We start from the raw sequence: 27416 nt of genomic DNA on the forward strand, positions 1-27416 counted from the left end.
GAAAAACACCTGTTAATATTATGTTCTATTGTATTTTTATTTTGTTAAATATTTACCAATTACCTTTTAATAGGTGCTGGCAAGTGTTTCCTGCTGTAGAGATCATAACTCAGTAGGTGATAAAATAATTGGAGTGCCACTTCACCTGTTAAGTCATTTAACTTCTGCCTCAGTTTCCCCATGTGTAAAATGGAGATAATAGCACCTCCCTTCCAGGATCAAAGAAGGATAATTAATAACTGTAAAGGACTTAACCCAGTGTCTGGCACACAGGAAGTGCTACATAAATGTTAGCTACCGTTATTACACATCAGAGGCAGGATTTAAACCTTTATCTCCAACTCCAAATCTTGAACTTTATCTAGGGACCACACTACTCCCTTTCAACAAATATTAAATATAGTCTTATTACTTTCAAGGACATCCAAAACTCCAAACCAGCTGAGAAAGTATTGTGTGGACCTACTTACATCTCCACAGCTGTTCTATAAATAAGGGTCCTGGCTCTTTTCCCTTTCAAACATTAAATATTTACCTCAATTAAAAAAAAACAACACTATTGACAAGTTTAGTAATTGCTTTTACCAGATAGTACAAAGGTAACCTTTAGCCCAAGTGAGAAACAAATGGTCACACATTCCATATGCATGTTTAACTGTACTAGGGATTTCACCTTAGTACCAGCTGATTCCAGGCCTTTCACTGTCCAAGCATGTCAGGAAACCCAAGGGGAAAAATGCATTTGAGGGTCAGAGAAGAAAAGCAACTCCTAACTTCTCTTTCATCATTTGCATTTGAAACATTTATTTCAGGAAATACATATTAAACATTTTATTATTTATACAAAAAGAGTTAAAGTTGTCAGGATGCATTATACCACAATGCCAAAAGTCATTTTTGGAATTTATCGCCATGATGCCTTGACATTTTTTCAAAAATTAAAGGTAAAAAGAAGGAAAAGCTGAACATCTTGCTTTGCCCTAATGCAGTGCGGCCTGGAAATCACACAAGCCAGTGACACAATGTGAGCTGAAGTGCATCCTATAGAAGTGATCACCACCCCCACCCCCAATTCACTACACTCAGACATTAGAAACAGTCAGTGTGTGTGTGTGTGTGTGTGTGTGTGTATGTATATATTTTATATACATATACACATATATAGATATACATATGTATGTATATATAGTAAACAGTTTTCCCTCAACATAGTTCAGTAAAGACTTCTATATTTCCTATGTGGGATAGGAGTTAAACACAAAATTCAGACTATCTCTCAAAAATAAACTTTTGTATGTATCACCACTCTAGAATTGTAGCTCCACATACAAGACTCTACATATCTATTAGTCAGGGGTCCTGTAATTCTTCCTTCTAGTTGATTGGAATGGAAAGCCATTACAATGGCCTTCTGGTTGACCAGAATGGTTTAAGGGGAAAATGGCTTCTGATAACTAACCCTCAATCCTCCCAACCTCCACCTCCAACTCTGTACCTCACTAAATTTTCTCTCTAGGGTATGGGCTACTCTGAAATGACGAGTGCAGCACCTGGAAATTATCCAATCTCAAACTGTACAGGTGCAGGCTGAGGTGGCCATGTGCTGGGGCTGGGAGAAAGTGAGGGTAGGCCTCACATGAGAGGTCCACTAGACAAAGTACTGAGCCAAACTGAAGAGCTAGCTAGGCAGGAGTAAGCATGCTTGCCCACACAAGCCAAAGACAAGAAAAAAACTCATTGAAAATCTTGTTCAGTAATACTAAGCAACACTGTTTAAACATCTACAATTTCCACCCTCAGTTACTTCACCGGATCAACCTATTTCTAACCTTCCAAAAATTAAGAAAGGCCTTGGGGAGGAAGGAGGCAAGATGGGAGAAGGAATTTGTTTTACTTTATTTTTAAAGGAAAATCATAAATCCAGGCAAGTTCCCAGCAAATCAGCAGTTTCTACATTCCAACAAAGAGTAATGACAGCTGGTGGAAAGCAGGACTAGAGGTGCTACCTGATCTCTACTCCGTTCCAGTTCCCAGCTCAAGGGACTACATGGGAGAGACAAGGAGCCCCCAAATGATTTGTTTGGATGGGCAGAGTTAAAAGGCACTTTCTGTTCCAGGACAGGCACACAGTCAGCTTTGTCACTGTTTCAGAATTTGGCACATTCATTTCCTAGAACTAGTTACTTCCCTGGGGCAGAGGGTAGGGGGATCAACTCTTGCTCTTAAGGTTATTTTGTCTGAGTCCTTTCATATTGGCAAGAGGATGGAGGGAGGATGGAGACATAAGAGCCCACATCCCTGGGTCTCTATCCATCCTCTCATGACACGGAATCCCTGTGCTTCAAAAACTTACATTCTTTCTGAGAAGCCGTGATCTTATGTGGACAGTGGGGTGAAAAGTGAGCATGTGGACATGCTTACTTACACTGTATATGTGTGTGTACACACACATACACACAAACACACATACACACACATACACACAAACACCTGAGGCTATTTGGCACTGAGCAAATCTGTCTAGTTAGAATGGTCTGTAGCTACAGATACCCTGCACCCCCCCACCCCTCCCGCCTTTTCTCTCCTTTTTCTGGTCCTAGAAGTAAATAGATTTGGTTTCCCAAAGAGCTGCTGAGGGCAGGAGAACAAAAGAATCTCTGAAGGGGGGTGGGAATGGGGCTGGCATCTTAGAATCAAGTTCCAGAGGCTTGACAGTCTACATAGTCCACTCTCCTACAGTCCAGAGTTTTCAGGTCTCAGATGGTACAGAGACACCCTGCCCTCAGCCAGAACCACACAATACATATCTCTTGCCTCCCCCCTTCCAAGATCAGTGCCAGTGGGCTAATAATTAACACACTCAACAATGATATATGGTATCTTGTTATCTGGTCAAGTGACAATGACAGAAAAGGGACGGATGATGACAAAAATGAAGGAAGTTATATAAAATAAAACAGGACGGGAAGGGCGGTGGCGGACTAAGGGATGGGAACGGGTGGAAGGGATGGATCCTGGGGCAGGGGAATGCTTCTACATCTCCTGGGGTGCCACCTCCTCCTCCACACCATTGGAAAGCATGCTGCTGCTGTCCTCATTCAGACGCTTTACTCGATAGGCTTCAAAGTGAATACTGCTGGTAATGTCCTTAATGTTCTGCATGTGTGTCCTGAAGAAAGCAATAAAGAGGCCAGTGAGGCTTCAGTTGGACCATGGGAGAAACTAAGCACACCAAATCAGAACTCCAGGGGGCCCAATGAGGGCTCATTCCAGGGCTCATTCAGGATTGACCCTCTCCTTTCCACCCTGACAAGAGCCTTCCATTATTGTGGATTGTTTCCCTGGTGCATTATAATTTACAAAGCACTTTCCACAAAGCAATCAGGTAAAGTAGGGAATGCAAGTCTAATTACCCCTATTCTATAGATAAGGAAACTGGGAAAAGGAAAGTGACTTGCTCCCAGTCATAAAACTAGTAAATAGCAGGGCTGTGACTAAAACTCAGGTCTTGGGACTCTAGGGCCAGGTTCCATTATACCTTATTGCCACTCATCAAGGACTCTGTCAATTCCTCCCACCACCTATTTTTAATTAATGCCTTAAATAAAAATAAATTAACCAATAATAAAATAAATTATTAAATATTACATTATAATTTTAATAATGCTTTAATAATTGAATGAAAGTAAATTAAAAATAGATTTTTAAAAAGATGTCTTATGTAAGTGCTCTTGTTTGGATGCTGCTTTGTAAATGGTTGCTTCAGAGGAGAAAGGGAGGGAGGGAGAGAGAGAGAGGGAAGAGGGAGAGAGGATGATGTGCATAGCCCTGACAGACTACAAAGCTCCTTGATAGCAGGAACCGTTGCATTTATGTCTTTGTATCTCTATCAACCAGCATAGCAGCTGTAATATTTGACTGAAGGATCTTACTACAGACACCCTTCAGGGACGAAGTTTAAAGACTGCAAAATGGGGTTGATGGGACTTTGGGATCAGCAGAACAGAAGGAAAAGACTGAGCTTCCTGACTCATTTATGCATGAACTGTTCTCTCCTAGAAATCTCCCAGTAAAGGGGACTCTTTCAGGCTTCCACCGACCTTGGTATTTCTGAGTACCCTTCTTTTCTTGGCCAGGAAATCCTCCTAGGATTATAGATCCAGAACTGGAAGGGATCCTCTAAAGTCAATTAGTCCAAGGCCTTCATTTTACAGATGGGGAAATTGAAGATCAAGAGAAACTTGACCAAGGTCACACCAGGAGTAAGATTCAAGGCAGGGGTTTGAACCCAGGTCTTCTGATTCCAAATCTAGTATTTTTTTCGCCCTGTAATATGTTGCCTCTTTCCTAATCTGGCCAAGGGAAACAATTAGCCATCCATCTACCCCACCAGGCACAACCTTTATGTACTATACTTTAAAAAGTCTACTCTATCTATCCCTTTTTAACCTTCCTCTCCTTCAGTCCTCCCTGTCCTGACACCCTCTCCAACAAACCCTTGCCCCTTCAGAGGTGAAGGGCCTCAAGATGAACTATTGTGTGCCACTGGCAAAGGTCTTCCCAGTAAAGAGATAGCCAGTAGGGAAGGACATTCAGATACTGTCCTTGGAAACCTAATACACAGTTTACCTTTCAGAAATCACTCATATTGTTTAAGGACACATGGCCCTTTGATCTCTTTTCTGTCCATCTTCGGGAGACCCAGAAAAAAGCAAACAACCAAACCCAAAGCAAAAATAAGCTCTATACTCACCTGATAAGGAGATCCCGCAGATAAGCAAACTCACAGTGTGTAGTATTTTCAACTAAGAGAAGGAAATAAAAATTTACTATTAAAAATTGAGAGGGAGAAAAAGCCATCCCCACACCCCACTGCCAACACATCCCAGTTATAATTACTCTTGAGCAGGACACTGAAAATGGGATTTCACTGCTCAAGGAGTGGTATTTTTAGGAAATGTTCACTTTATTCTGTAGGCAGTTTTTTTCTTAAATATGCACACACCCAAGTATGCATAACCACCCACCCACCATGGGATAACTCAAATACCTGTCTCCCACTCAATACATTTGTGCTTGGACAGACGGACACACACACACACACACACACACTACTTGTACACATTATTAAGACTTTCATAAATCTGTCAGGAATATTTTTCCCTTCTCTGAGTTCTCTTGTAATTTCCTATTCTAATCATGGCTTTCCCTTTGAGACTCCAAGTAATTTCTAAAGCTGTTATGACACAGACTTGGCTGAAAGGGAAATAGACAGTTGGAGGTGGGGAGGGGGACAGTTTGAGAAACTACAGGCAAAATTTCTGCCTCATCTTCTTCTTGCCTCACATACAGTTTTAGGAATGGGGACAAGGGAGTAGATGGTCTGACTTAGTCTGGAAACTTCATCCATTCACTACAACTAACAATATCGATCTTTGACAGAAATAAATGTAACATCCTGGATTAAATAGCAATTCATATGAGGAATATCTGAGATTTTTAGTTGATTCAAATCTTAGCTTAGTATAGCCAATAATGGCAGGTGTGGCTACTAAAAGAAAAGCTATTGCAAACTTAGATTGAATTAAGAGAAATGCAGTGTCTGGAAGGGACGCTGTAGTGACTTTGGGCTGGTCAGTATGTGTTCAGTCTGAGGACACTGACAACTAGACTATATTCCAGAGGAACTAGATTTCTAGAGGAAGTTGGCACAGTGAGGGCTCTGAAATGTACCACCTCTCTGCCTCTGGCCCTGGAATCTCTAAGTTTCCTTCAAAATCCAGCTCAAAAGCCATGAGACCTTTCTTGATCCCACCAGCCAGTGGATTCCCATACCACTCTCACCCCAAAATTTACCCTGTACATTTTCTATATACTTATGTTTGCATGTATTTTCTACCTCTAGCAGAACATGAGATCATTAGAGGCAAAGGTTATTTCATTTTTTGTCTTTACATTTGGAATCTAGCCCAGTGCTAAGGCACATTTGTTGTTCAGTTTTTCAATCTGTCTGACTCTTCTGATACATTTCAGCCGCCCACTACTTGGCAGTTTTATTTTAATTGGACTTTGCCTTGTCAAGTTCAGTGTTCCCCAAGCAGCCTCAAGCACAGTACTTAACATAGCCTCGGCTACTCGTGGACTGACAATCTCACCAGCAGGTTCCCAGCAACTTCCTGCAGTTCCCAATGTCAGCCATGAGGGGGCAGCAGAAGCATCACAATGAACAAGTAAGTTGTCCTTCGGGTTTCATTCCCTTTTTTTCCACCCACCACCCACCTTCTCCACTCCCTTTAGCCCTCAGTAAACATGTCCTCTATAAAAAGAAGCTTAATCAGAAAAATATCTTTAGGAGGAGATGGACTGGCTCAGCCACTGCACACCCCACCCCAAGGAAATAAAAAGTCAACAGACCCAGGATGCTGCTAGGATGGGGGGGGGGGGGGGAGGAAAAAGCCCTGATCCTCATTAGAGAGTAATCCAAGGGGACTCTCTAGCATGTGTATGTAGGTGGACATGGGGAGGAGAATCCTAGAACAATTCTCTTCCAAAGGACGGGGCTGGGTTTGAATTAGGATCCTAGCACAGGGAAAGGAAGGTTTGGAGAAGGGAAGATTCTTCCTGTCTGAAGTTTTGGAGGATGTTGTTTGAGGTTTCCTTGTCTAAGAGCTGGGCTTGTCAACGTGGCATTTGGAAAATATCCAGAAGGTTAAAAAATATACCCACAACTGACAGATCATACTCATATTCTCTCTCTCTCTCTCTCTCTCTCTCTCTCTCTCTCTCTCTCTCTCTCTCTCTCCCTGTTGTGGGTGGAAGAAGGGAAGAGAGGAAAAACAATGCACCATGTTTTCTCCACCCAACATTCAGAAAAAAGCAAAGACAGCCCAGCAGTCAATCAGAGCTAAAACAAAGGAAAAAGAGTCAGTACTCTCCCACTCCCTCCTCCACCACAAACCCTTTCATGAGGGCAAGATTTCTGGTTGATTTTTTGCTGTCAAAGTATAGGCAGCTCAACCTACCTGTGGACTGTCCCATTTTCCAATGAAAGACTGTGACAATGGAGGAATAAAATACTAAGACCACTTACTGGGCTTTAGTTAGTTTCTCTGAAAGATCTCAATAGACCTTATTTGTTCTTACAAAAACTTAGTAAGGCCAACAGCATTGGGATCATATTCCCCATAAGACCTAATCATGGATAATTTTCACAGGATCATAATTTTTGAACTGGAAGGGAACCTTAGTTGGGACCTAGTCCAACAGCATCCCTCACTCTGATTTTACAGAGGAGGAAACCTAAGACCCAGAGAGGTGATGTGACTTGCCTAAGATCACACAGCTAAAGAACAAGGGGCAGTTCCTTCCAGTCTGAATTCTACAATTCTGTGTGTTGCTTTTAGCTGTACTGCATTGTTACAAGGGAGAGTTCCACTGGAGTGAGAATAGGAAGACACTAGAAAGTGATGGCATTGTAAAAAAAAAAAATCTGTATCTTTTTATTTTTTTAAGAAAGTAGGGGTCAAGCTAGTTAAATGATTCACCCAAGGTCCAACCCAGGTCAATGGTACAGTCTCCCAAAACTCATTTGAGCCATTCATCTCAATTTCCTCAGTGGAAACATCATTTTCCATTGGGACTGGGAGTTGATATTTTAATCCCAGCTCTGCAACAAGAGTTAGCTGTGTCTGGAATCATTTCATCTCTCTAGATATGTTCCTTTACAAAGTAAAGGAGTTGGATTGAATCAGGAGTTTTTAACCTTTTTCATGTCATAGCCTCTTTTGGCTGTTTGATGAAACCCATGAATATCTCAGAATAATGTTTTTAAATGAATAAAAAGAAATACATAGGATCACACAAAAAACCTAAATTATACTGAAATATAGTCATGAAGATATATATATATATGTGTGTGTATGTGTATATATATGTGCATATGTGTGTGTGTGTGTGTGTGTGTGTGTATACATACACATACATACACATTTTAAGTTCATGGACCTCAAATTAGGATTAGATGATCCCTAAAGTCCTATGGATCCACAGGAGAAAAGTTAGGTTATTTGTCCAGAGTCATGAAGCTAGTCTGTGGCAGAATTAGGATTACAACCCAGATATGTGAACTAAGTCCAGATCTACCATGTTTCCTTCCCAGTGGAGGTCTCTTGGTACTGCTTCCTCCTAATCCAGCCTCAACTGCCCCTAACATTCACGCACTGGGAAGAAAAAAGAGAAAGAGAAAGATGACTACCTTCAATGGTGCCCCATTTAGTCTTCCTCCCAAGGATCCTTTTCCCATTGACTTGGTATTCATGGTCACTGCCCACAACAGCAAATGGAATCATTTCCTAAAGAAGAGAAAGGGGATAAGGCAGGGTTTTAGTAGCTACACTAGAGAAGTCCCATTAGTTTGCCCAAATGCCTCACAGACAGCGGACCAGGCAAACCAGTCTTTCTTGGCAAAGATCTGTTCTACCAAAGGAGAAACTTCTGAGCTCAGTTTTTCCCCCAAGACCCGAGGATAGATTATGATGGCAGAAAGGCCACCTTCCCACCCCCTTAGTAAGTCATTAGAAGCACCAGTTCCAGGAGGGGTTATTTTATATGAATGAGTCTTCAACTAAATTTACTTACTCTAAATTTCTCATTGACTAGTCTGTCTTCTGGGTCTTCATCAAATTCTTTCTGGGGATATACATCAATACCATTGGACAGCAAGTCAGCAGTGATCTGGAGTCAGGAAAGAAAGACAGATAGCACATCAGCCCATGGGGAAGAGGTTAGCCCCTGGGTATACATACCCCAGGTATACCATGTGTCTCCATTCCATGTCCATCTGCCCTGACCTCAGGGAGAAGAGAAAAGGCCATTTGCCTAGAATTATCTGCACTCCTACATTTTTTTCAGAGTAGGAGGGAGTAGTCTGGCATGCTGGGAATTTTCCCCACTTTGCTTCGTGAACATAGAATGTAACAGAATAACAGAAGAAAAGAATTTCAGGGCATCTTTCCTGAACTAGCCTCTATCATTCCTCTCCAGTTTAGCAAAATTCCTGAGAAAATAATACAGGATCCATAAACCTACCCAAGAAACTTTCAAGTCCTTCTTCTATCATTAGGCAAAAGATTCCAGCTGCCCGCTTACACCACATTTTTTTTTCTCCTTTAAATCCATGCCTCAAGCCCTCTTTCTTTCCACCTTCTCCCAGATTATATCCTTCTCTCACAAGTTTAAAACTTCATAGCTTGTTCCCTGATTGAAAGAAGCCCTTCTATGAAAATCACATTCCTAATAAACTCATCATTCTGGACACCAAACCAACTCCATCACATGGAACACATCAAATCTCTCCCAAAGGAGAAATAAGTGAGAGCTTTTGAAGAACTTTCCAGATTCTTGCTGAGGATCATGGGTGTGGGATGTGCCCCATGTACCAGGCCAAAAAGTTGTGTCTCCTTTTTCTTTTTCATGAACCAGATAATGGTTCTTGTCCCCTGAGATAATTTTAGCAAATGATAGATTCTGTCCTTTCCCTGGGAGCTATCCTTTCCTTTTTTCCTATTAGAAAACCAAAGACTCCAAGAAATTCAGAATTGGAGGAGATCCTTTATAGATAAAGAAAGAGGCCTAAAGAAGTGCATTGATCTTTCCAGGGTCACAAACCTAGTGAATGGCAGAACCAGGATTCAAATCTGAATCTTGTTTCACTATACTGATGACATATCATCAGTCGACTGATACCACTCTCTCTAACCAATGATCTAATTGCCAAATCTGGCGGTCTTTTTTCAGTTCTGACCTTTCTCAGCCTCCACTGACACTACTGACCAACCTCTCCTCCTAAATGTTCTCTCCTCCCTGGGTTTTTGTGACACCGCTCTCCTGATTATTTCTTCCTATCAATTCAATCACTCCTTCTCTGCCCCATTTTGCTGGATCATAATCCAAAGAGTTGTCTATAACTACAGGTGTTCCCCAAGGTCCTATCCTAGACTCTCTTGTCTTCTACACTCTTTTGGAAACCTCATCAGTTAGTACAGACTTAGCTATAATCTCTATGCAGAAGACTCCCAGATCCTTACATCCAGTCCTGGGCCAGAGCGTTGATTGGCATCACCAATTACCTATTAGGCATTTCAAAGTGGATGTACTGTAGACACTTCAAACTCAACATGTCCAAAACCGAACTCATTATCTTTCCCCCTAAACACATTCCCTCTTCCAACTTTCCAATTTCTGTCAAAAGCACCCCCATCATTCTGGTCTCCTACGTTTGTAATCTGGGCATTAAAGTGGACTCTTCATGCTCCCTTACCCCTCACACAGAGTTGCCAAATCTTAATATTTCTACATTTACAAACTCTTTTTAATCTAACCCTTTTCTCTCAGAATTACAGTTTTCACCTTCGTTCACACTCTTACTACCTTTCACCTAGATTATTACAGTGGCCTCCCACCTTCCACCAGTACATTATGTACACTACGGACAGAATAATTTTTCTTAAAGACCATATCACTCCCCTTACCCAAATAGCTCTGGTGGCTTCCTATTGCCTTTAGGATAAAATATAAACTACTCTGTTTAGCTTTTAAAATCCTCTGTAACCAGGCCCCAGTCTGTCTCTTCAACCTCAATGGATAATATTCTCCTTTTATACTCTGCTCTCCAGTCAAATGAAGTTTTCTCTTTGTAACTCACTCAGTATATTCCATCTACAGCCTCCCTTCATACATGGAATGCACTTCACTCCTTACCTCTGCCTCATAGCGTCCTTCACTTCTTTAAAACACAGTTCAAGCATCATCATCACCCTACCCCCTCTCTATGTGTGTATGTATAAGTACATGCATACTTGTTGCCTCCTCCATTAGAACACAAAACTCTTTGCCTGCAGAGAGACTATTTTATTCTTTGTATCTCTATCTCCGGAGCCTAGCACCATGCCCAGAACATAATAAACACTTAAGAAATGTTTGTTGATAGATTGATGAAGAGGCAAAAAGTTTGTTCGTGCACCAGTATTTCTAGATAAGCCTGGGCTAAATAGGCACCATTGTTCCCAGCGACAGAAATCAAATTTGTTTCATTCGAAGTGAGAGAGCAATGGTCCGATGCTTTTCAGAACATCAACCTGCCAAAAAGCATTCCTGTCCTTCTTACCAGATACACATTCAAAGACATGATGGAATGTCCCCTGCCAAGCCAGCCCAGCCCATTCCCGGGCAGTTAAGACACTGGGCTGGCATCTAGTGGGGCTCAGACTATTGCTGTTCCCCTACCTCTAGAACAGTGAAAACAGTGTGTATTCCTGGCTGCATCAGAATATCTGTTAATGTGTGTCTATGTCCTAGGGGAAAGTCCCCTAGTGCCAGAGGTTGAAAGCACAATCTTAATTCCTTAAAGGGAGAGTTGAACCTTCATGGACTTTCTCTTCCATCCAATGAAAAGCAGACAAATGTCACCTGTGACTCCTGTTCTTTTAGGCTTCATTCATTGGGAACAAAATAGACCAGATTAGGCATTGCACTTATGATTTTGTCAGGGTACGAAACTCCCTCTTCCAATCAAAGTCAACAGCTTCTCTGCAACTTACCGTCTTGTCTTAGAGAGGTGCCTAAAGTCTTAAGTGAAGTCATTTGCCCAGGACAGTACAACCAGATGTATCAGAGATGGGACTTGAACCCAAGTCTCCCAGGCTCCAATACCACACTGCCTCTCAGACCAGAGATACCCAATGAGATTGGATCTGGGTTTTATCTCCTCAGTACAGACAGTTCTCATTTTACATAAATTTGCATTATACAAATTCAACTTTACATAAAGAATTCAGAAAGAAATTTGAATTCCAAAAAACCACCTATGTTAATGTCACTATTGAGTACTGTGCACTCTTGTGCATGAACTCTCTCCCTCTCTCTCTCTCTTCCTTCCCCTCTTACCCCCTCCCACCAAAACCCCTGCCCCCAAGAAAACCTCCAAGCAAACACAAAAGAATGGTGTAGAGAGACCACCACCATGCTAGATAGGGAGCTAGGCTGTAGACCTTTGCCCTGCTCTGCCACTTGCCTGTATGTCAGCCCCGATATGGCTGGCCCTGGCCCCATGTGTTCCTCCTCTTTCTCCTGCTTCTCTGTTGCCAGCTCCAATGTATCCTCAAACTGCATGCCGACCACCTCCCGCCTCCCTGTCTCTCCCTTCCTCAAGCAAATTGACATTAGGTAAAAATCATAAAAGTCCACTTATGTAGAGTGAAAATTGTCTGTACCACCTTTTCCCATAAGTCCTGTGTGGTCTCCTTCAAAAGCTGCTACCTGGAGTAGAGAGGGAGGTATTGCCATGTGGTAGGGTACATAGAAGCCACCATCCCTGGGGCATGTTGAATGGCGTGGCTTTCAAGAGCAACATAAGGAACTGTTTGGAGGTGAAAGGGCCTTCTCTGCCTGTTCCATGTGATCCCTCTGGGCCGAGACTGCAGGATCACTCTGGGCTCCAGGCCAGACATTCAGCTTGACAGTGCTGCCTAAGAGGGCGGAGGAGGTGGGGCGGTGTGTCCATAGGTAGGGGGAGGGGAGAAAACAAGAAAAATGTGGAAAAACTGCAAAGCCCTACCCTTTGTTTGAAGTAGTCTCTTTCTTCCAGCGTCAGGGTGTCAGCTTTGGCAATGACTGGGACGATGTTGACCACTTTGCTCAGACGTCGCATGAACTCAATGTCCAGCGGTCGGAGACTAGAAATGAGTAATTTGATTTAGATAGGGATGATCACGAAAGGGAGAGAAACAACAGGGGTTATAAGCCTCCTGGCCATGACATGGCAAGGGGAGAACACGCTGCAGCTACCCATCTGGGGCAAAGCCTGTTTTCTATTGTGCTCAGTTGGGGAGGGTTTACTCAGTTGGGTAGAGCATGGTGCTAATGAGGCCATCATGGATTTGATCTTCATCCAAACCAGCTTGCTTTTACACAGAGGAAATATCATGTTCCTTGGCCACAGGCTGCACTCCTAACCCTAGCCAGCTGCCTTCTACTCTGCACCTTCCCCGGGTTACAAGAAGACCTGTGGAATGTGGATAGTTCAGCAAAATTCATTTATTACCCTGTACCCAGCATCCCTCCACCCCTAACACAAGACCTTTTTTAAGCCGAAGTAGCCAAAAATGTAAATTTAGTTGGGTTTTATTATGGTTTCAACTTAAATTCCAAATAAATTATTTATGAAGAAAAAAAGTCTTTTAAAAGCACTTTCAGGAAACAGAGAATTTTGTGTATCTCAGGTAAAACCCATTCTCAGCAATCCTGTTCTCCCATTAACCTGGTGAAGAGATGAGGGGTGCTAATCCCCCGGGCCTGTCTGTCATTGATCCTGAACATCAGCCCAAATGGAAGGCTCTGCTGTGGGGCTTTTTTATTGGGAGAAGGGAAAACCAACAAAACAGCTGGGGGACATAGCAAATGTCTATTTGCTCTTTCTGCCAGGCTACCCGGATTCCATCCAAAGGATGCCTTCCTTCTGGCTCTACCCAACTTGTCTCCATTCTGATAAAGTGATGCCCTCTCTCACCCCACTTCCAACACCCTCAAGGGTGAAATGCTCTTTTTACAGTAAATACTGGCACCATTGGCAGAGAGTCAGAGGTGAACAATGTCCCTCCAACCCCTGGATGGCTAATGGCACCACCTCTCTCCTGGCTCCTTGGACTGTAAGCAGACCTGCTCTTTGTGGGGTTCCTAGCTGTAAGCATGATACAGCCTGCTAACAACCCAAGTACTATACTCCTATTGTGGCCATGGGACCTGTTAAACCCCTGGTTCAACAGCCCATAAAGAGTAAAAGTAGCCAGAGCAAACTAGCAGAGGCTCAACCAGAAGGTGGAAGAAATCAGCCTGGGCTTAAAAGAGTCAAGTAAGAATTGTGAACAAAAATGAGGTCTTGTCTTAGCTCTACTGCCCACTAGCCATATGACCCTGAATAAGTAGTTTCTCCTCTCTGGGCCTCTATTTCCTTATCTATAAAATGGGGGGAAAGATAGATCAAATAATCTTTTTTATTTGGGGGGGAGGCGGAGGGGAGGCAATCAGGGTTAAGTGACTTGCCCAGGGTCAACACAGCTAGCAGGTATCTGAGGCTGGATTTGAACTCAGGTCCTCCTGACTCCAGGGCCCATGCTCTATCTATTTCACCATGTAGCTGCCCCTGGATCAAATAATCTTTAAAGACCCTTTCCAGCTCTAATCCTATGAGACTGAAATGGTTATTTCACAATGCTTCTCCTCTCTTCCGATAACAATAGCAAAAACTAGAATTTACATAATACATTAACATGTGCAAGTTACTCTACATGTTCTCTCATTTGGTCCTCACAAAAGCCCTGAAAGGTACATGCTATTATTATTAATTATTATTCATTATTCCCATTTTACAGATGAGGAAATCAAGGTTCAGAGGCTGTGACAATCACATAGCCGTAAGTATCTGAAGCAGGGTTTGAACCCAGGTCTTCCTCATTACAAATCTAGCACTCTGTCCACTATGTCATCTAGCTGCCTCAAGGAAACCAGTGCAGGGGGCAGCTAGATGGAGCAGTGAGTCGAGCACCGGCCCTGGAGTCAGGAGGACCTGAGTTCAAATCCAGCCTCAGACACTTGACACACTTACTAGCTGTGTGACCTTGGGCAAGTCACTTAACCCCAACTGCCCTGCCTTCCTCCTCCCCCTCAAAAAAAGAATTTTTTTTAATTTTTAAAAGGAAACCAGTGCAGTATTTATTGCTGTTAATTATTATGGTCATTATTATCATCACTTTGCCTTCCAGGCATCCTGAGCAACAAGGATGGGAACACATCTCTAGCAGCATATATACAATAGGAATCAAAATCTCTAATGAAAAATGAACAGCAAGATTAGCTAAGATCAGGGTCCTTTCCACATTTCCCAGCTCTTCCCTTACAGCTACTTTTATCTAGGTCATTAGGTCTCAGATGGTTTATTGCTGAGTTAGCCAACAGTGCTACTTGGGGAACACAAGATTAGTCCCTTGGCTCTGAACAGGTAGGATGGTTCTGGGGTAAATGGGTGAAACAAAAAGGATTTATTAAGCACTTCCTGTGTGCCAAATGCTGGTGAGACAGACAAAAAGTGAGACAGTTCTTCTCCAGAGCCCTGATGAACAGTTAGCAAAGCCTGGTGTTTCTAGCCCAGAGGCCCTATGTCTATCCTTGGGCATGTGGTTCTCAAACCTGGACACTCTTGTTGACCTGGGGAAGGAGGGAGGCCCTAAAACCGCTGGAGTCAAGATAAAGACCCATAACCTCACCGCTGGGTCTGGGCATTTACTTTCTTACAAAGGCCCCACGTTTGAGCCTCTTGTCCTCTTGCTAGGCCCCTTCCTATGGCTGTAATTCTAAAAGGCCACATTCATTTCCCTCCCCCTGCTCAAATTCCCCCCCATAAACAAACAAAAAAGCCTCCCTAGATTCCATATATAGTTAGCAGTTTTTAGATAAAGCTTCCAAAAAGCTTTTCTGGATGGCTAGAGTCTTTAGATGTGTTAGCCTGGGTGAGGGAGACAAGGTGTCAAAGGAAGGTGAGCACAGAGAATTCAGCTATCCCCACCAATATGGGGTTTTCGAGGCAGTATGATTTCTCACTTAGGAATCAATGAATCATAGGTGGAACTAGGAGGACCTTCAGAGTCATCAAGACCAGAGGTGTCAAACAAACTGCCCAGATGGGGCCCAAAACACTCCTGAACAGAGCCAGAATCACATTAAAATGTATTTAGCAGATAGTTAAAAAAATAATGAAAATACAACAAAACACAGATGATATCACATTTTAACATTACGTCAACATGCAGCCCAGAGGGATTCTTAACCATGAATTTTTGTTGTTTTTCAGTCGTTTTAGTTGTGTACAACTCTTTGTGACCCCATTTGGAGTTTTCTTGGCAAAGATACTGGAGTGGTTTGCCATTCCTTTCTCGAGCTCATTTTACAGATGAGAAAACTGAGGCAAACAGGGTTGAGTGACTTACCCAGAGTTACATAGCTAATAAAGTGTCTGAGGCCAGATTTGAATTCAGGAAGATGGATCTTTGGACTGAAGGCCCAGCAATCCAACTACTAGCTATCCAAGTACGGCTTAGTGGCCCCCATTTCTGTTTGAGTTCGATACCATCGAACTAGATCAACACCAGTATGCTCATCATCAAATTTTGCAGACAGGTTACCTATAAAGCCCCTCCACCACCCAGCTTTCAGCAACCACACAAGGGATACAGAATCTGCTTCTACTCCATGTGACAGCCCACTTCTGGCAAAGTTCTGAGGCATGACTGGGAAAGAGAAGATGTAATCCTCAGCATCCTTTCCATAGATAACTCAAGATAAATCCTGAAGAAAGGTTTGCAGGGGAAACTCTTCATCAGCAGAAAAAGGTATATTCAGTACAGAAAGCTGAGAACCAGGAAATCTGAGTTTTAGTCCTGGTCCTAGCCCTGTATAACTGGATCATCTTGCACCTTCACCTCTGGGCCTCAGCTTTTTCATATCTGATATGACATAGTATCAAATTCAAACAGAAATGGATCACTGCAGGCTGCCTATTGACTTAGAAAACCTCAAATTAACATTACCTATGTTGTATTATATTTTTATTTATTTCGTTAAAAATTTCCCAATTACACTTTAATCTGGTTCCCAGTACAATTTTGGAGCCTTATGAGGCCCGTGAGTTTGACACCTCTGATCTAGATGATTCCATCTCCAAAGACTTCTACGACCTTGGTATCTCTGCCTGTAAAACAAGGTCCCAAAGATGTCAGTCCGCCTCATACATACGAGTGGCCAGTGGCAGGAATGAAGTAGATGCAGCAGTGCACCCGGGTGTCTGGGATCCTCTTCTTCCGGTTGATGTTAATTTCCTCCTGAAGGTATTTCTCATACTGATCATTGATGAACTGCATAATCGGTTGCCAGCTGGGCAAAGGAGTGGGGGTGGGTAACAAGTTATTTTTTAGTGTGTGCAACACCAGACCTAGGACTTCCTCATTATCAGACTCAAAGAGAAAAGCATTTCACCCAGTGTTTTGGCAGGTTTCTGGAGGACCAATCTGCAGCTCAGATAGCATGCTCTCAGAGAGCAGGAGGCATTTGCTCAGTGGTCTGTTGGATTATGCTGATAACTTTCTACTTTTAACCCCAACTCCAAACTGTGATCAAAACGTCATAAATTCCCTGAAGCCTTTAGTCTCTTTCTAAGCTCATTCCTTGCTCCTCTCCCATAAAATTATAGGAATTTGTTTACCTTACTCAAAAGAGATGGTACAGCTCTGGGCCACACCCCCAAGTCATCCCTGTCATTGCTCTTAGTGTTAGGAAGGGTGAAGCTAAAAGAGAGTTGTTTTTGCCCAGGAGCTGATGGCCTCAGCTGTGGTCCTCAACAATTTCAGTCTTTTTTGTTTGGTTTTGCTTCGTTAAAAGGGCATTAGACGCCAGGATAATTGTCTCTATTACTCAGCTGTAGCTGAACTTGGCCTTTAGAGGTAGTCAGCAAAGTCCCCATCAGCCTTGGCTTTGGAGGACAAAGACTCCACATCCCCATTTTCTCCCACCATACACCAGCAGGAATCCAACCTGAACATGAATCTTGGGGCTTGGGATGCTCACCAGTTTTCATTGTTAATGTGATCCCCAAAACCTGGTGTGTCAATCACAGTCAGCTTCATCCGGACGCCTTTCTCCTCAATTTCTGCAAAAGAAGACAACAGTATCTTGGGGATTGGGGGGAAGATCAAGAGGAAGACAGGGTGGTTTTCTCTCTAGGACCCAAAGAGAGGAACAAGTAAGTTCCTTCCAGTTTGGAAGTTGTGACTTTTTGCTGCCAGAGAGGAAAACAGGTGAAGGATGGCAGGAGCTTCAGTAAGTATGATGGTAAGACCTCAGTCCTGAAAAGCAAAAGTCTAAGACAATCCCACCTTCGTCTTCCTCTTCATGAGTGGACATGATGCTTCTACTCATCGGCATGAAATTTTCTTATACCCTGAATTCTTTTAACAAGGACTAACATTGGAGGGAGTGGATTGTAAGTAAGGATTGTTTCACAATTTTTAATGAAATACTTCCTTTGACTATAGAGAGCACAACTAAACAAAAGGTCTTAAGTGATACTAAAAGGAGTCACTGACCTCTGTAGATCTGTTCTCAGGGTAGAAAATTGAGAGTTTCTGTTTCATTCAAAGAGTCCCTCCTCCAACACTTAACTCTCCTCAAGGATAAGGAATATTAGTTCATCTGACTTATAAAAAGCCCATATCCCCATGATTCCAAGAAGGATAGTGGCATCTCTCTGTGGGTAGTATTCACTGAGAGAATTAAATGAATGATATCCCACTCTACTCAAGCCCCCAATCCCTGTTTTCACCTGTCTCCCCAGAAGAACACAGCCCGAGGTCTCACCATGAGTGATGGATTTGATCTCAATGGTTTTGGGGATCCGTTCCTCTGAAACTGGTTGGACTGATTTCCGACTGACTTTGGATTTGAACAGGGTATTGATCAATGTGGATTTCCCTAGGCCGCTCTGACCTGAAAAGGATAAAGGCAAGCTGAGTTAGGCAGGATTCTATGTTGGGCTATATTTACACTGGAGTCCACGAGCCTGGCATTCTGGCATTTCTGCTTTGAAGATGGCACCCATCCCCTTTTTTACACTTTCAAGCTCCTCAGTTTTTCTTAAGAATGCTCACCTTCAATCACCTGTGGGTTAACATTCTATGCCAAATCATCACACAAAGAAATTACCACCAATTAAGCATGAAGATCACCTTGGGAAAAAACATCTATTTTGTTGCATGGATGAAGAAGGAGATAGTTGAACATGAGAAACTTAAGAATTCCCAGTGGCGTGGTAGAGAGATCAGCATGTTGCAGTGGAGACAGTGCTTGAGTTGAATACCAGCTCTACTTACTACACACTCCCTGTATCACCTTGGGCAAGTTACTTCACCTTTCTCAGACTCAGTTTCCTCAGTGGTAAAATAAGGGTCCTTGATCTATAAGGTCAATCCTCCTGATCTAATTAAGAGAAAAATTTCTAAGAGTCATATCTTTCTAGAAAACCTTTGTGGCAAGACAAATATAAGAGTTACTATTGTTGTTCAGTCATGTCTGACTCTTTGTGACCCCATTTGGGGTTTTCTTGGCAAAGATACTAGAGTGGTTTGCCATTTCCTTCTCCAGCTCATTTTACAGATAAGGAAACTGGGGCAAACAGGGTTAAGTGACTTTCCCAGGGTTACACAGCTAGTAAGTGTCTGAGGTCATCTTCCTGGTTCCGGTCCTAGTACTTTATCCACTATGCCACTTAGCTGCCCTTCCCCCCAAACATAATGGTAGCAAGACTGACAGGAGCCAAACGTATAAACCAAAAAGGGGAATGGTTTAAAAAAACAGAGGAAGCAACACAGCTATGAATTGGACTAGGTGGTTTTTGGAACTTGGATGCAGAGCCCTGGCAGAGGGTTTCCCCACTATGAGGCTGCAGCCAATTTCTAGCTGACCCCGTTCCCCATCCCTCAAATTCATCAGCCAAAATCCCATCCAAACAATCTTCATGCATTCCTGACCTCCTTGGTTAAGGGAAGGCTGGGGGTAATCCCAGCTCAGGATTGTTTGTATACTTAGCATAAAGAGCCTGCAGCTGAAGATTGTAACTGGTTGAGGAGGTGAAAAAAAACAAAACACAACACCCAAGGCTGAAATCTGAACTGGGGTCATTTGGAAGGCCAGAAGCACAGCAGAGACTGTCATTTGCAACTATCCTTCAAGGCTACGGGCAATGCAATCATTGGCCTAGTGCCCACATCCTCAGGCTAGACATGAAAGCTGGCCAGGCTGATGAGGACCGGTCACTACTTGTTTGCTAGTGCCCACCCTAGCTGTTCCTAGTATGAACCTCTTTGCTTAGGATCCAAAGGTCTACTGAGCTCTAGGACTTGTATCCTCCAATCTCCTTCCTCCATCACAAATTCTGACGTAGACATATACAAAGATATTGATAGCAGCTCTCTTTGTGGTGGCCAAGAATTGGAAATTGAGGAGATGCCCATTAATTGGGGAATGGCTGAACAAGGTGTGGTATATGAATGCAATGGAATACTACTGTGCTGTAAGAAATGAGGAGCAGGCAGGCTTCAGAAAGACTTAAATGAACTGATGCTGAGTGAAGTGAGCAGAACCAGGAGAACATTGTACACAGTAACAGCCACATTGTGTGATGACCACCTCTGATAGACTTAGCTCTTCTGAGCAATGCCAAGATCTAAGGCAACTCCAAAAGACTTGTGTGGGTTAGATAATTGTGAAGACTTCACAGGGTATGTCTAATGGAGAGGTTCTGGGATTTGGCCTTGTAATTTTGGGAAGGCATGCCCTTCCCTCTCTCAGATGTTAGAAGATAACGAACTTCCTGTGAGCTATTTGTTCTCTGCTCTGGGAAGGGTCTCTCCTTCCCCCATCCCATTTCTCCTCCTAGACTTTCAGATGCCATCCTGGCAGTTGAGTTCTGATAGGGGAAAACCTGGACAAACCGGATCAATCTTGGTCCTCTGTGTAGTTTTCCGCCTAGACTGTAAGCCCACCCACCCCAGCCAATGGTGAGAAGGGATAGAGGTGGGTGGGAATCTTCTTCATTAAGACTATAAATTAAGGAAGTTTCTCTTTTACCTCGCCTCCTCCCTTATGGAGGTGTGCCCAAGTCTTGCAAGGTTTGTATAATAAATTTACTTTGTTTCTCTTAAAGATGTCTCTCCTATTATTTAAAAATTCTGTTCCATACAGACTCAAGATGGAAAACGCTATCCACATCCAGAGAAAGAACTATGGAGTCCGAATGCAGATGGAAACATACTATTTGCTCTCTTTTTTGCTTTGTTTTTTCTTTTTCATGAGTCTTCCTGTTAGTTCTAATTCTTTCTTAAAACATGACTAACATGAAAATGGGCTTACTATGAATGTATATGTAGAGCCCACATCAGATTGCAAACTGTCGGGAGCGGGGGAGAAAATTTAAAACTCAAAATCTTATAGAAGCAAATGTTGAAAACTAAAAATAAATTAATTAATTTAAAAAAAAAACAAACAAGTTCTGAGGTAAGCTTTGGACAAAGGAGAGGGAATAGTTATTCTAATTCAAGCAAAGACCAAGGACTGAAAGAGGTAGACCCATCCCACTTCTCTCCTTCCTCAGTAAGCAAGAGGCCAACAGGCACTGTGCTGGCATCTTTAGAAATAAAGACCCATTAATACTATTTAGCAAATGAATGATAGGAATGGATGGGTATGTCCACTTTTCTTCAGGCACTGGCTTTAATTCTGTCCTTGCCCACTTTCTTCCAACTCATTCCCCTTCTACACGGGCAATTTCTAATTATTTATGAAAAAAAATCCATGCATTTCCTATCCTAAGTGCTTTGTTCAAAACTCACTAGAAGACAACATTCCCCACTGGGAGATTGATCATGTCAAATAACATCTATAAGGTGCAGTTTCCTCAAAAATAACGTATTTTATCCCACTAATGGGGAAAAACAAAAGGAGCCTGGTTTTAGGATCTAGGGTCAGGATCAGGCACTTAACAGAGACCAAATCCCTAAATGCCCTGCTTTAAATTTGGATTTGGGAAGGCTAAGAAAAATAATGAGATGGGAGCCAAGAGCTGAACCAAAGCAAAAAATACAAGTACCTCTAAAAGGAGATATATGTATTTTTTTTCCTTGGGACAGGTAGAAAAAATTATAATCTCTATGTTGGGAAGGGCTTCAGAATTTAATTGGACCAATGTACACCCAAAGAAGAATTAAACCAAACACTTGAATAAAATATGCAAAAGTTAAGAGCCAGGTAAGCAATAGTTTGCCAAAAAAATCTCACTTAAACACTGAAATGGGGTCTAAGCTGCATCTCCACCCACCCATACATACACACCAGGTCATTTCCATTTTCAGCTCAACTGAACCCTGACCTTTATTCTTCTTAGTGACCACCTCCTTCCACTGGCCACAGTATTTCCTGTAAATTCTCTTGGACCTGAGGCCCCAGGAAGGATTTGAAATGACTTTACTTCTCAGCCAGACTTACTGCAAAGCAAAGCTGCTTCAGGTTACTGAGAACTTTTAAGCCCACAATTAGGTGTGTATGTAGAGGTGGGGATAGAGAGTATTAATGATGGTCCACGCTTAAAATTCCAGCACTAGAATTTGGATTGTTAGGGGAAAGTCTCAGTCAGAAATAGGTGGCAACTATAATAATCCCACTCCTCCATACTTGCCCTCTTTCTGCTGAGGATGCCACCAAACTTCCATTCACCCAGGTTCACAACCTTGAAATCATCCTTGACTCCATACATGCTATACTCTGTTTTCTGTTCTCTCTCTCTCTCTCTCTCTCTGTGTCTCTCTCTCTCTCACACTCTTTCTGTCATATCCAGTCTCTACCTCCACAGAACTCATATCCATCTCTTTCTGTTCACTCACGAGGCCACCGTCCTAGTTTGGTCCCCCTTATCACCTCTTGCCTGGACTATGACAATTGTTTCCTAAGTGGTCTTGATGGGGTTTAGACTGTAGGAACCCCTTTGGACCCCACCCTGAATCTTTCCACTTAATCTGGCTTTTCAGGCCCAAATAGCCTAGCCTAGCCTTCCATTGTCTGGCTACCTCTGGATTGCCTTCTGGCTGTTTTCCACCCTTGACCCTGATCAATATCTATACCCTAGCTCCCTTACCCCAGCCTTCTATTGTCTGTCATCTCCAGGCAGCCTTCAGAGTCTGACCTGGCCCCAGTCACCCCAGTCCCATCAAGATTCTCTTTAGACTCCTCCTCAAGAACCTCCCTAAACCCCTCTCCTCGTCACCCCAGACTACTCGATCACCCCTTAATCCCTCCCACAATCTTTCTATATATCAATCTCATCTTGCCTCCATGAAGGGGCACAGATTCAATCTAGCTCAGCTCAGATTATTCTGGCCTGCTGGCATAACCATCATGAATGCTCAGGCTCCCTAAGAGTCCACCCAATATGGCGAATCTTCAGATTATTCTGGCCTGCTGGCATAACCGTCATGAATGCTCAGGCTCCCTAAGAGTCCACCCAATATGGTGAATCTTTAATAAACTTTGTTTTTCCTTGGCTGAGAAGGCTTGAGTCAAATTCATTCGGCAGGACCCGGCGTGTTGGTATTTTGGGGTCTCCAGCACCCCTCAACTCCAAACCTCATCAGTCTCCTGGTGCTTATTCATAGTTCTGGCATACAGTGGGTGCTTAATGAGTGCTTGCTGACTTGCCTTCCAATCCATCTTCCACATAGCTGGCAAAATAACTTTGTCATGTTACTCCCCTTCTCAAGAAACCTTCCAGTTGTCTCTGTGACAAAACAGGAACTCCTCAGAGGGCTACTTATCTTTCCAGGCCAATTTCAGGTTATTGCACCTGAAACATTCTACTCACCTACTTAATGCTCCCTGAACCCCACATTCTATATTCCATCTCCATGTTTTTGTACAGACTATTGTATCTCCTTGGCTGTTTCCTCACTTCCGCCTCACAGAGTCTGGCTTCCTTCTAAGCTAATATAGACTACCTTCCATCGACTGTCTATCTCTTGTATGTACCTAGTTATTTACGTGTTGACTCTCCCATTAAAATCTGGGCTCCTCAAAGCAGGGACTGTTTGCACTTTTAACTGTATTCCTAGCCCTTAGTACAATAGGCACTTAATAAATACTTACTGATGGATTGAAGGCTTATCTTATGTCAACTCCTACACAAAGCCTTTCCTGATCTCCCAACCTTCCTCCTATGTGTTTACATCTTGAATCCCTTCAGCCCTTATTAAATTGTTAAGCTACCTGAGGGCAAGAACTGCATTTGGTTTGGTCTTTCTGTCCCCAGTGCCTTGACATAGTAAGCATTTCATAAATGGATGTTGGATTGGAAGGTGTTGTGAGCCAGCATAGTAGAATGCTGAATATGGAGACAGGCACACCTTCATTTAAACCCTGCTTCAGATGCTTACTAGCTCTGTGACCCTACTCAAGTCACTTAACCTCAGTCTCAGTTTCTTCATCTGCAAAATGGGTAAGAGATCTTTACCTTTTACCTCCCAGGGTTTTTAGGAAGATCATATGAGACAATATATGCAAAGCATTTTGCAAATCTTAAAGCAGGATATAAATGTCAATTATTATTGTTATTGTTAGAATCACATTTCATTCTTATACTTCATGAAGTTTAGAGAGAAGCAGTCCAAGGACAAGTTGCCATCTTGTCATTATCTTACACTGAACATTTTGCTTAGTATTACGTAGGCTGTTAAAATGACTGTCTCTGCAATGCTGTTATGAGTGTTAGAATGTCAGCTCATCTTTTCTGGAAGCATCTTTGTTTCCACTCACTGGAAATACCTTTGGGACGACCTGAGTAGCAGATGGGACAATATGTACCCAACACGTACCTCATCTACTTCCACAGGATCTTAATTTCTTCTGATAGGTCTCTGTATTTTTAAAGCTTTTCATTTAATGTAACTGGAGATTCTGAGCAATGAGTATGGCAAATTCAATTTTAAAACTGTGTTCTTACATTTTTACGCATCCATGCTGTGTCTGGACAGTTGTAGGCAACAGTTCTGTCTGTAATGATGCTCTGGTTTCAATACAATTTGTTTATTGGATTCTAAAATGCATTTGGGCTTTATGTTTGCAATATAATGGTTCTCATCTTTTTGCAATCCGGTCTGGATAAAAATAATTCAGAGACAAGTCACTATCCTAAGGGCTATTACACAAATGGGTCAAATTATTTTTAAAGTTTGAATAAAAATATTAGGATCTGAACTCATCATCTCTTATCTCACTGAAAGCATCACTCGTACAGTTATAATAGTACAACAGTATAATAGTGATGATAGGGCAACTGGGTGGCACTGGACCTGGATTCAGGAAGACCTGAGTTTAAATCCAGACTCAGGCATTTACTACACGTGTGACCTTGGGAATGTCACTTAACCTCGGTTTGCCTTAGTTTCCTCAACTACAAAATGGGGATAATAGCACCTACTTTCCAGGGTGTTGTGAGGATCAAATAAGATACTATTTGTAAAGTGCTTAGCACCATACTAGGCACACAGTAGGCACTATATAAATGCTATTATTACAATGATAACACATATCTTATTCTGTTCCCACATGACTGATTTCTTCTGTCAAATCTTTATATTTTGAAAGCTTCTTTTCTGTTACATTTTCCACATAGTGACATCTACTTAAAATCTTACTCAAGTTTTTAGACATCAATGTTATATTCAGGTGATGAGGTAAGGTGTGGGGTAACAGTTCCAGATATGATAATGGTCTATTTCCAGTAGTTTAGTGAGTTCTCCAGGATTTTTCAAGTCCCTTTGTGGTATGAGATTTGTTGATTTTTCAATCTATGGCAGATACCAAGCTTTTGATGTAGAATTGCAGGTACCAGGTCATATCTCACTAGTTACTTGGTAGGTGCCAAATTTTTGTAGTCTGCACTAATATGTTGCAGTATTTTTTTTGTCTTCTTACATTACTCTATGTTGATCTGCTAGCAGTGACACAGCCTGAATTGACACCATAAATCCTACTGTTTTCCACAAACAAATCCACAGGACTCAGTGATTTGTTAGATGCTTCTTTGTTGACATTTTGTTTGCTAAATTCAAGTGGATTTCGTCCATGTGGGACCCTTTTGGTTCCACTCTTGGATCTTGGTTATTTCAGAGGCTCCATTCAGATGTAAACCACTTTTGATTACACTAGATTAATCCAACAATATGTATATGTTATCAGTCTTTTCTACTGCTCAGTGAAGTGATATATGCTTGCTTCAAAAGTATTTCTGTAGAATTTTGATTTATTATGTGGCACAAGAACTTCTATCAACCCCCTTCTTCCTTTTTAGTGCAAAGCACTCTGCCTTAAGAGTGATGGGTCCTGTGTTTCATTCTTATTATGCAATTTTTTATTTAATATACATCCCAAAACTATTATGGTAGATTTTATATTTTCTGAAATGTATGTTAAGACTGGTATTGTGTAGGTGTTAATTGCTTCAAATGTGTTCTTCCCATTCAGTTTTGATTTTAGAATTCCAATAAGTCTCTTAATAGCCACAGTCTTACTTTTGATATCTCTATGTTTAATGTATGTTGCCTGGATGAGATAGAGGTATTTACATGGATCAACTTCATTCACTGGTTCCACGAGACCTTTAGATTCAAGCTCAAAGCTTTCAATCTCTATCTTTCCTTTGGTATGTTAAGAATCTTATACTTATTGAATCCAAAAACATTCTGATATCAGTGGAGAAAGATTCCATGAGAAGAAGGTAGAATGTGTTTTTCAGTAGGGTCATATAATCAATCAGTCAATAAGCACTTATTAAGCGCCTACTATGTGCTAAGAACTGTGCAAAGCACCGGATGTCATTCATGTACATCAACTGATCATTAAGCTGTTTCAGTTTGACTCCTCTAGTCTGTAAGCCATAAGTTCTATTTAGGAGAGATGACTGATAACGGACTTAAGACTAAACAGAACCATTATGGGCTTAAACTGTTTTCCTGAAAAAATGCCATGTTTTATAACAACTCCTCTCAACATTACTGTGTTGATGACACATTTCAAAGAGAGAACAGATCTTTGTAGATATTAAATACATTAGCATTCTTATCATATTTGGCTCTATTTTATATATTGTGTTATTATTAACATTATTATATTCTTAGCAAGTAACTCAACTAGCTCAAACAAAATTGGTCTGGGAGAGAGAGGGAAGGGAAGCAGATAAGAGTAGGGGGAAGACAAGACGCACCAACCACCATGATGTTGAATTCAAAACCCTGCTTCATGGCTTTCCGCCTCATCTGCTCCAGGATGGCATCAATTCCCACATAGCCAAAGTCAAGGGTTGCCTTCTCATTCCTTTGGGGGATGGCTTGCTTTAGCCCAACATCTCTGGAGTTATCTGCCATAATGCTAGTATGGCTGGGAATTGCCTCCGAAGCTGTGGGGTGAAAAGAAGATACATTAGGAATGAAACTCAGATGCTCATCGATTAGGAAATGGACAAACAAACGATGTTATATAAATGTAATTAAAGCAAAAATAAGAATTCAGAGAAGACTAAAGATGAGTTAAATGAACTAAATAGCAAAATAAATGCCATAATATAAGTGGGAGAAGAACAAACAAAAGAATTAACATTGTGTATTTAAAATAACCAAGTGTGGCCTCAAAGAAGAGATCAGAAAATGTACCTCATCGTCTTGGCAGGGAGGGGGGGACTATGGGTATGAAATACTGCATACACTGTCAGACTCATC

At 42.0% G+C, this 27416-nt stretch overlaps 1 protein-coding gene across 4 annotated transcripts in view; it reads right to left on the reverse strand.

Annotated features, from left to right (window-relative positions):
- Positions 1 to 774: 774 nt before the first annotated feature.
- SEPTIN9 (septin 9) overlaps positions 775 to 27416 on the reverse strand; it is a 344886-nt gene continuing 318244 nt past the window's right edge. For all 4 annotated transcript variants that reach the window (XM_036753227.1, XM_036753229.1, XM_036753228.1 and 1 more), the window contains 9 exons: positions 26906 to 27097; positions 18460 to 18588; positions 17671 to 17752; positions 16843 to 16980; positions 12614 to 12731; positions 8638 to 8733; positions 8255 to 8351; positions 4754 to 4805; positions 775 to 3169 (listed from right to left, as the gene is read on the reverse strand). In XM_036753227.1, coding sequence (XP_036609122.1) covers positions 3034 to 3169; positions 4754 to 4805; positions 8255 to 8351; positions 8638 to 8733; positions 12614 to 12731; positions 16843 to 16980; positions 17671 to 17752; positions 18460 to 18588; positions 26906 to 27097 — 1040 coding nt within the window. In that variant the 3' untranslated portion in view covers positions 775 to 3033. The remainder of the gene's footprint in view (positions 3170 to 4753; positions 4806 to 8254; positions 8352 to 8637; positions 8734 to 12613; positions 12732 to 16842; positions 16981 to 17670; positions 17753 to 18459; positions 18589 to 26905; positions 27098 to 27416) is intronic.

The sequence above is a fragment of the Trichosurus vulpecula genome, chromosome 4 (genome assembly GCF_011100635.1).
Source record: "Trichosurus vulpecula isolate mTriVul1 chromosome 4, mTriVul1.pri, whole genome shotgun sequence".
Classification (NCBI taxonomy): domain Eukaryota; kingdom Metazoa; phylum Chordata; class Mammalia; order Diprotodontia; family Phalangeridae; genus Trichosurus; species Trichosurus vulpecula.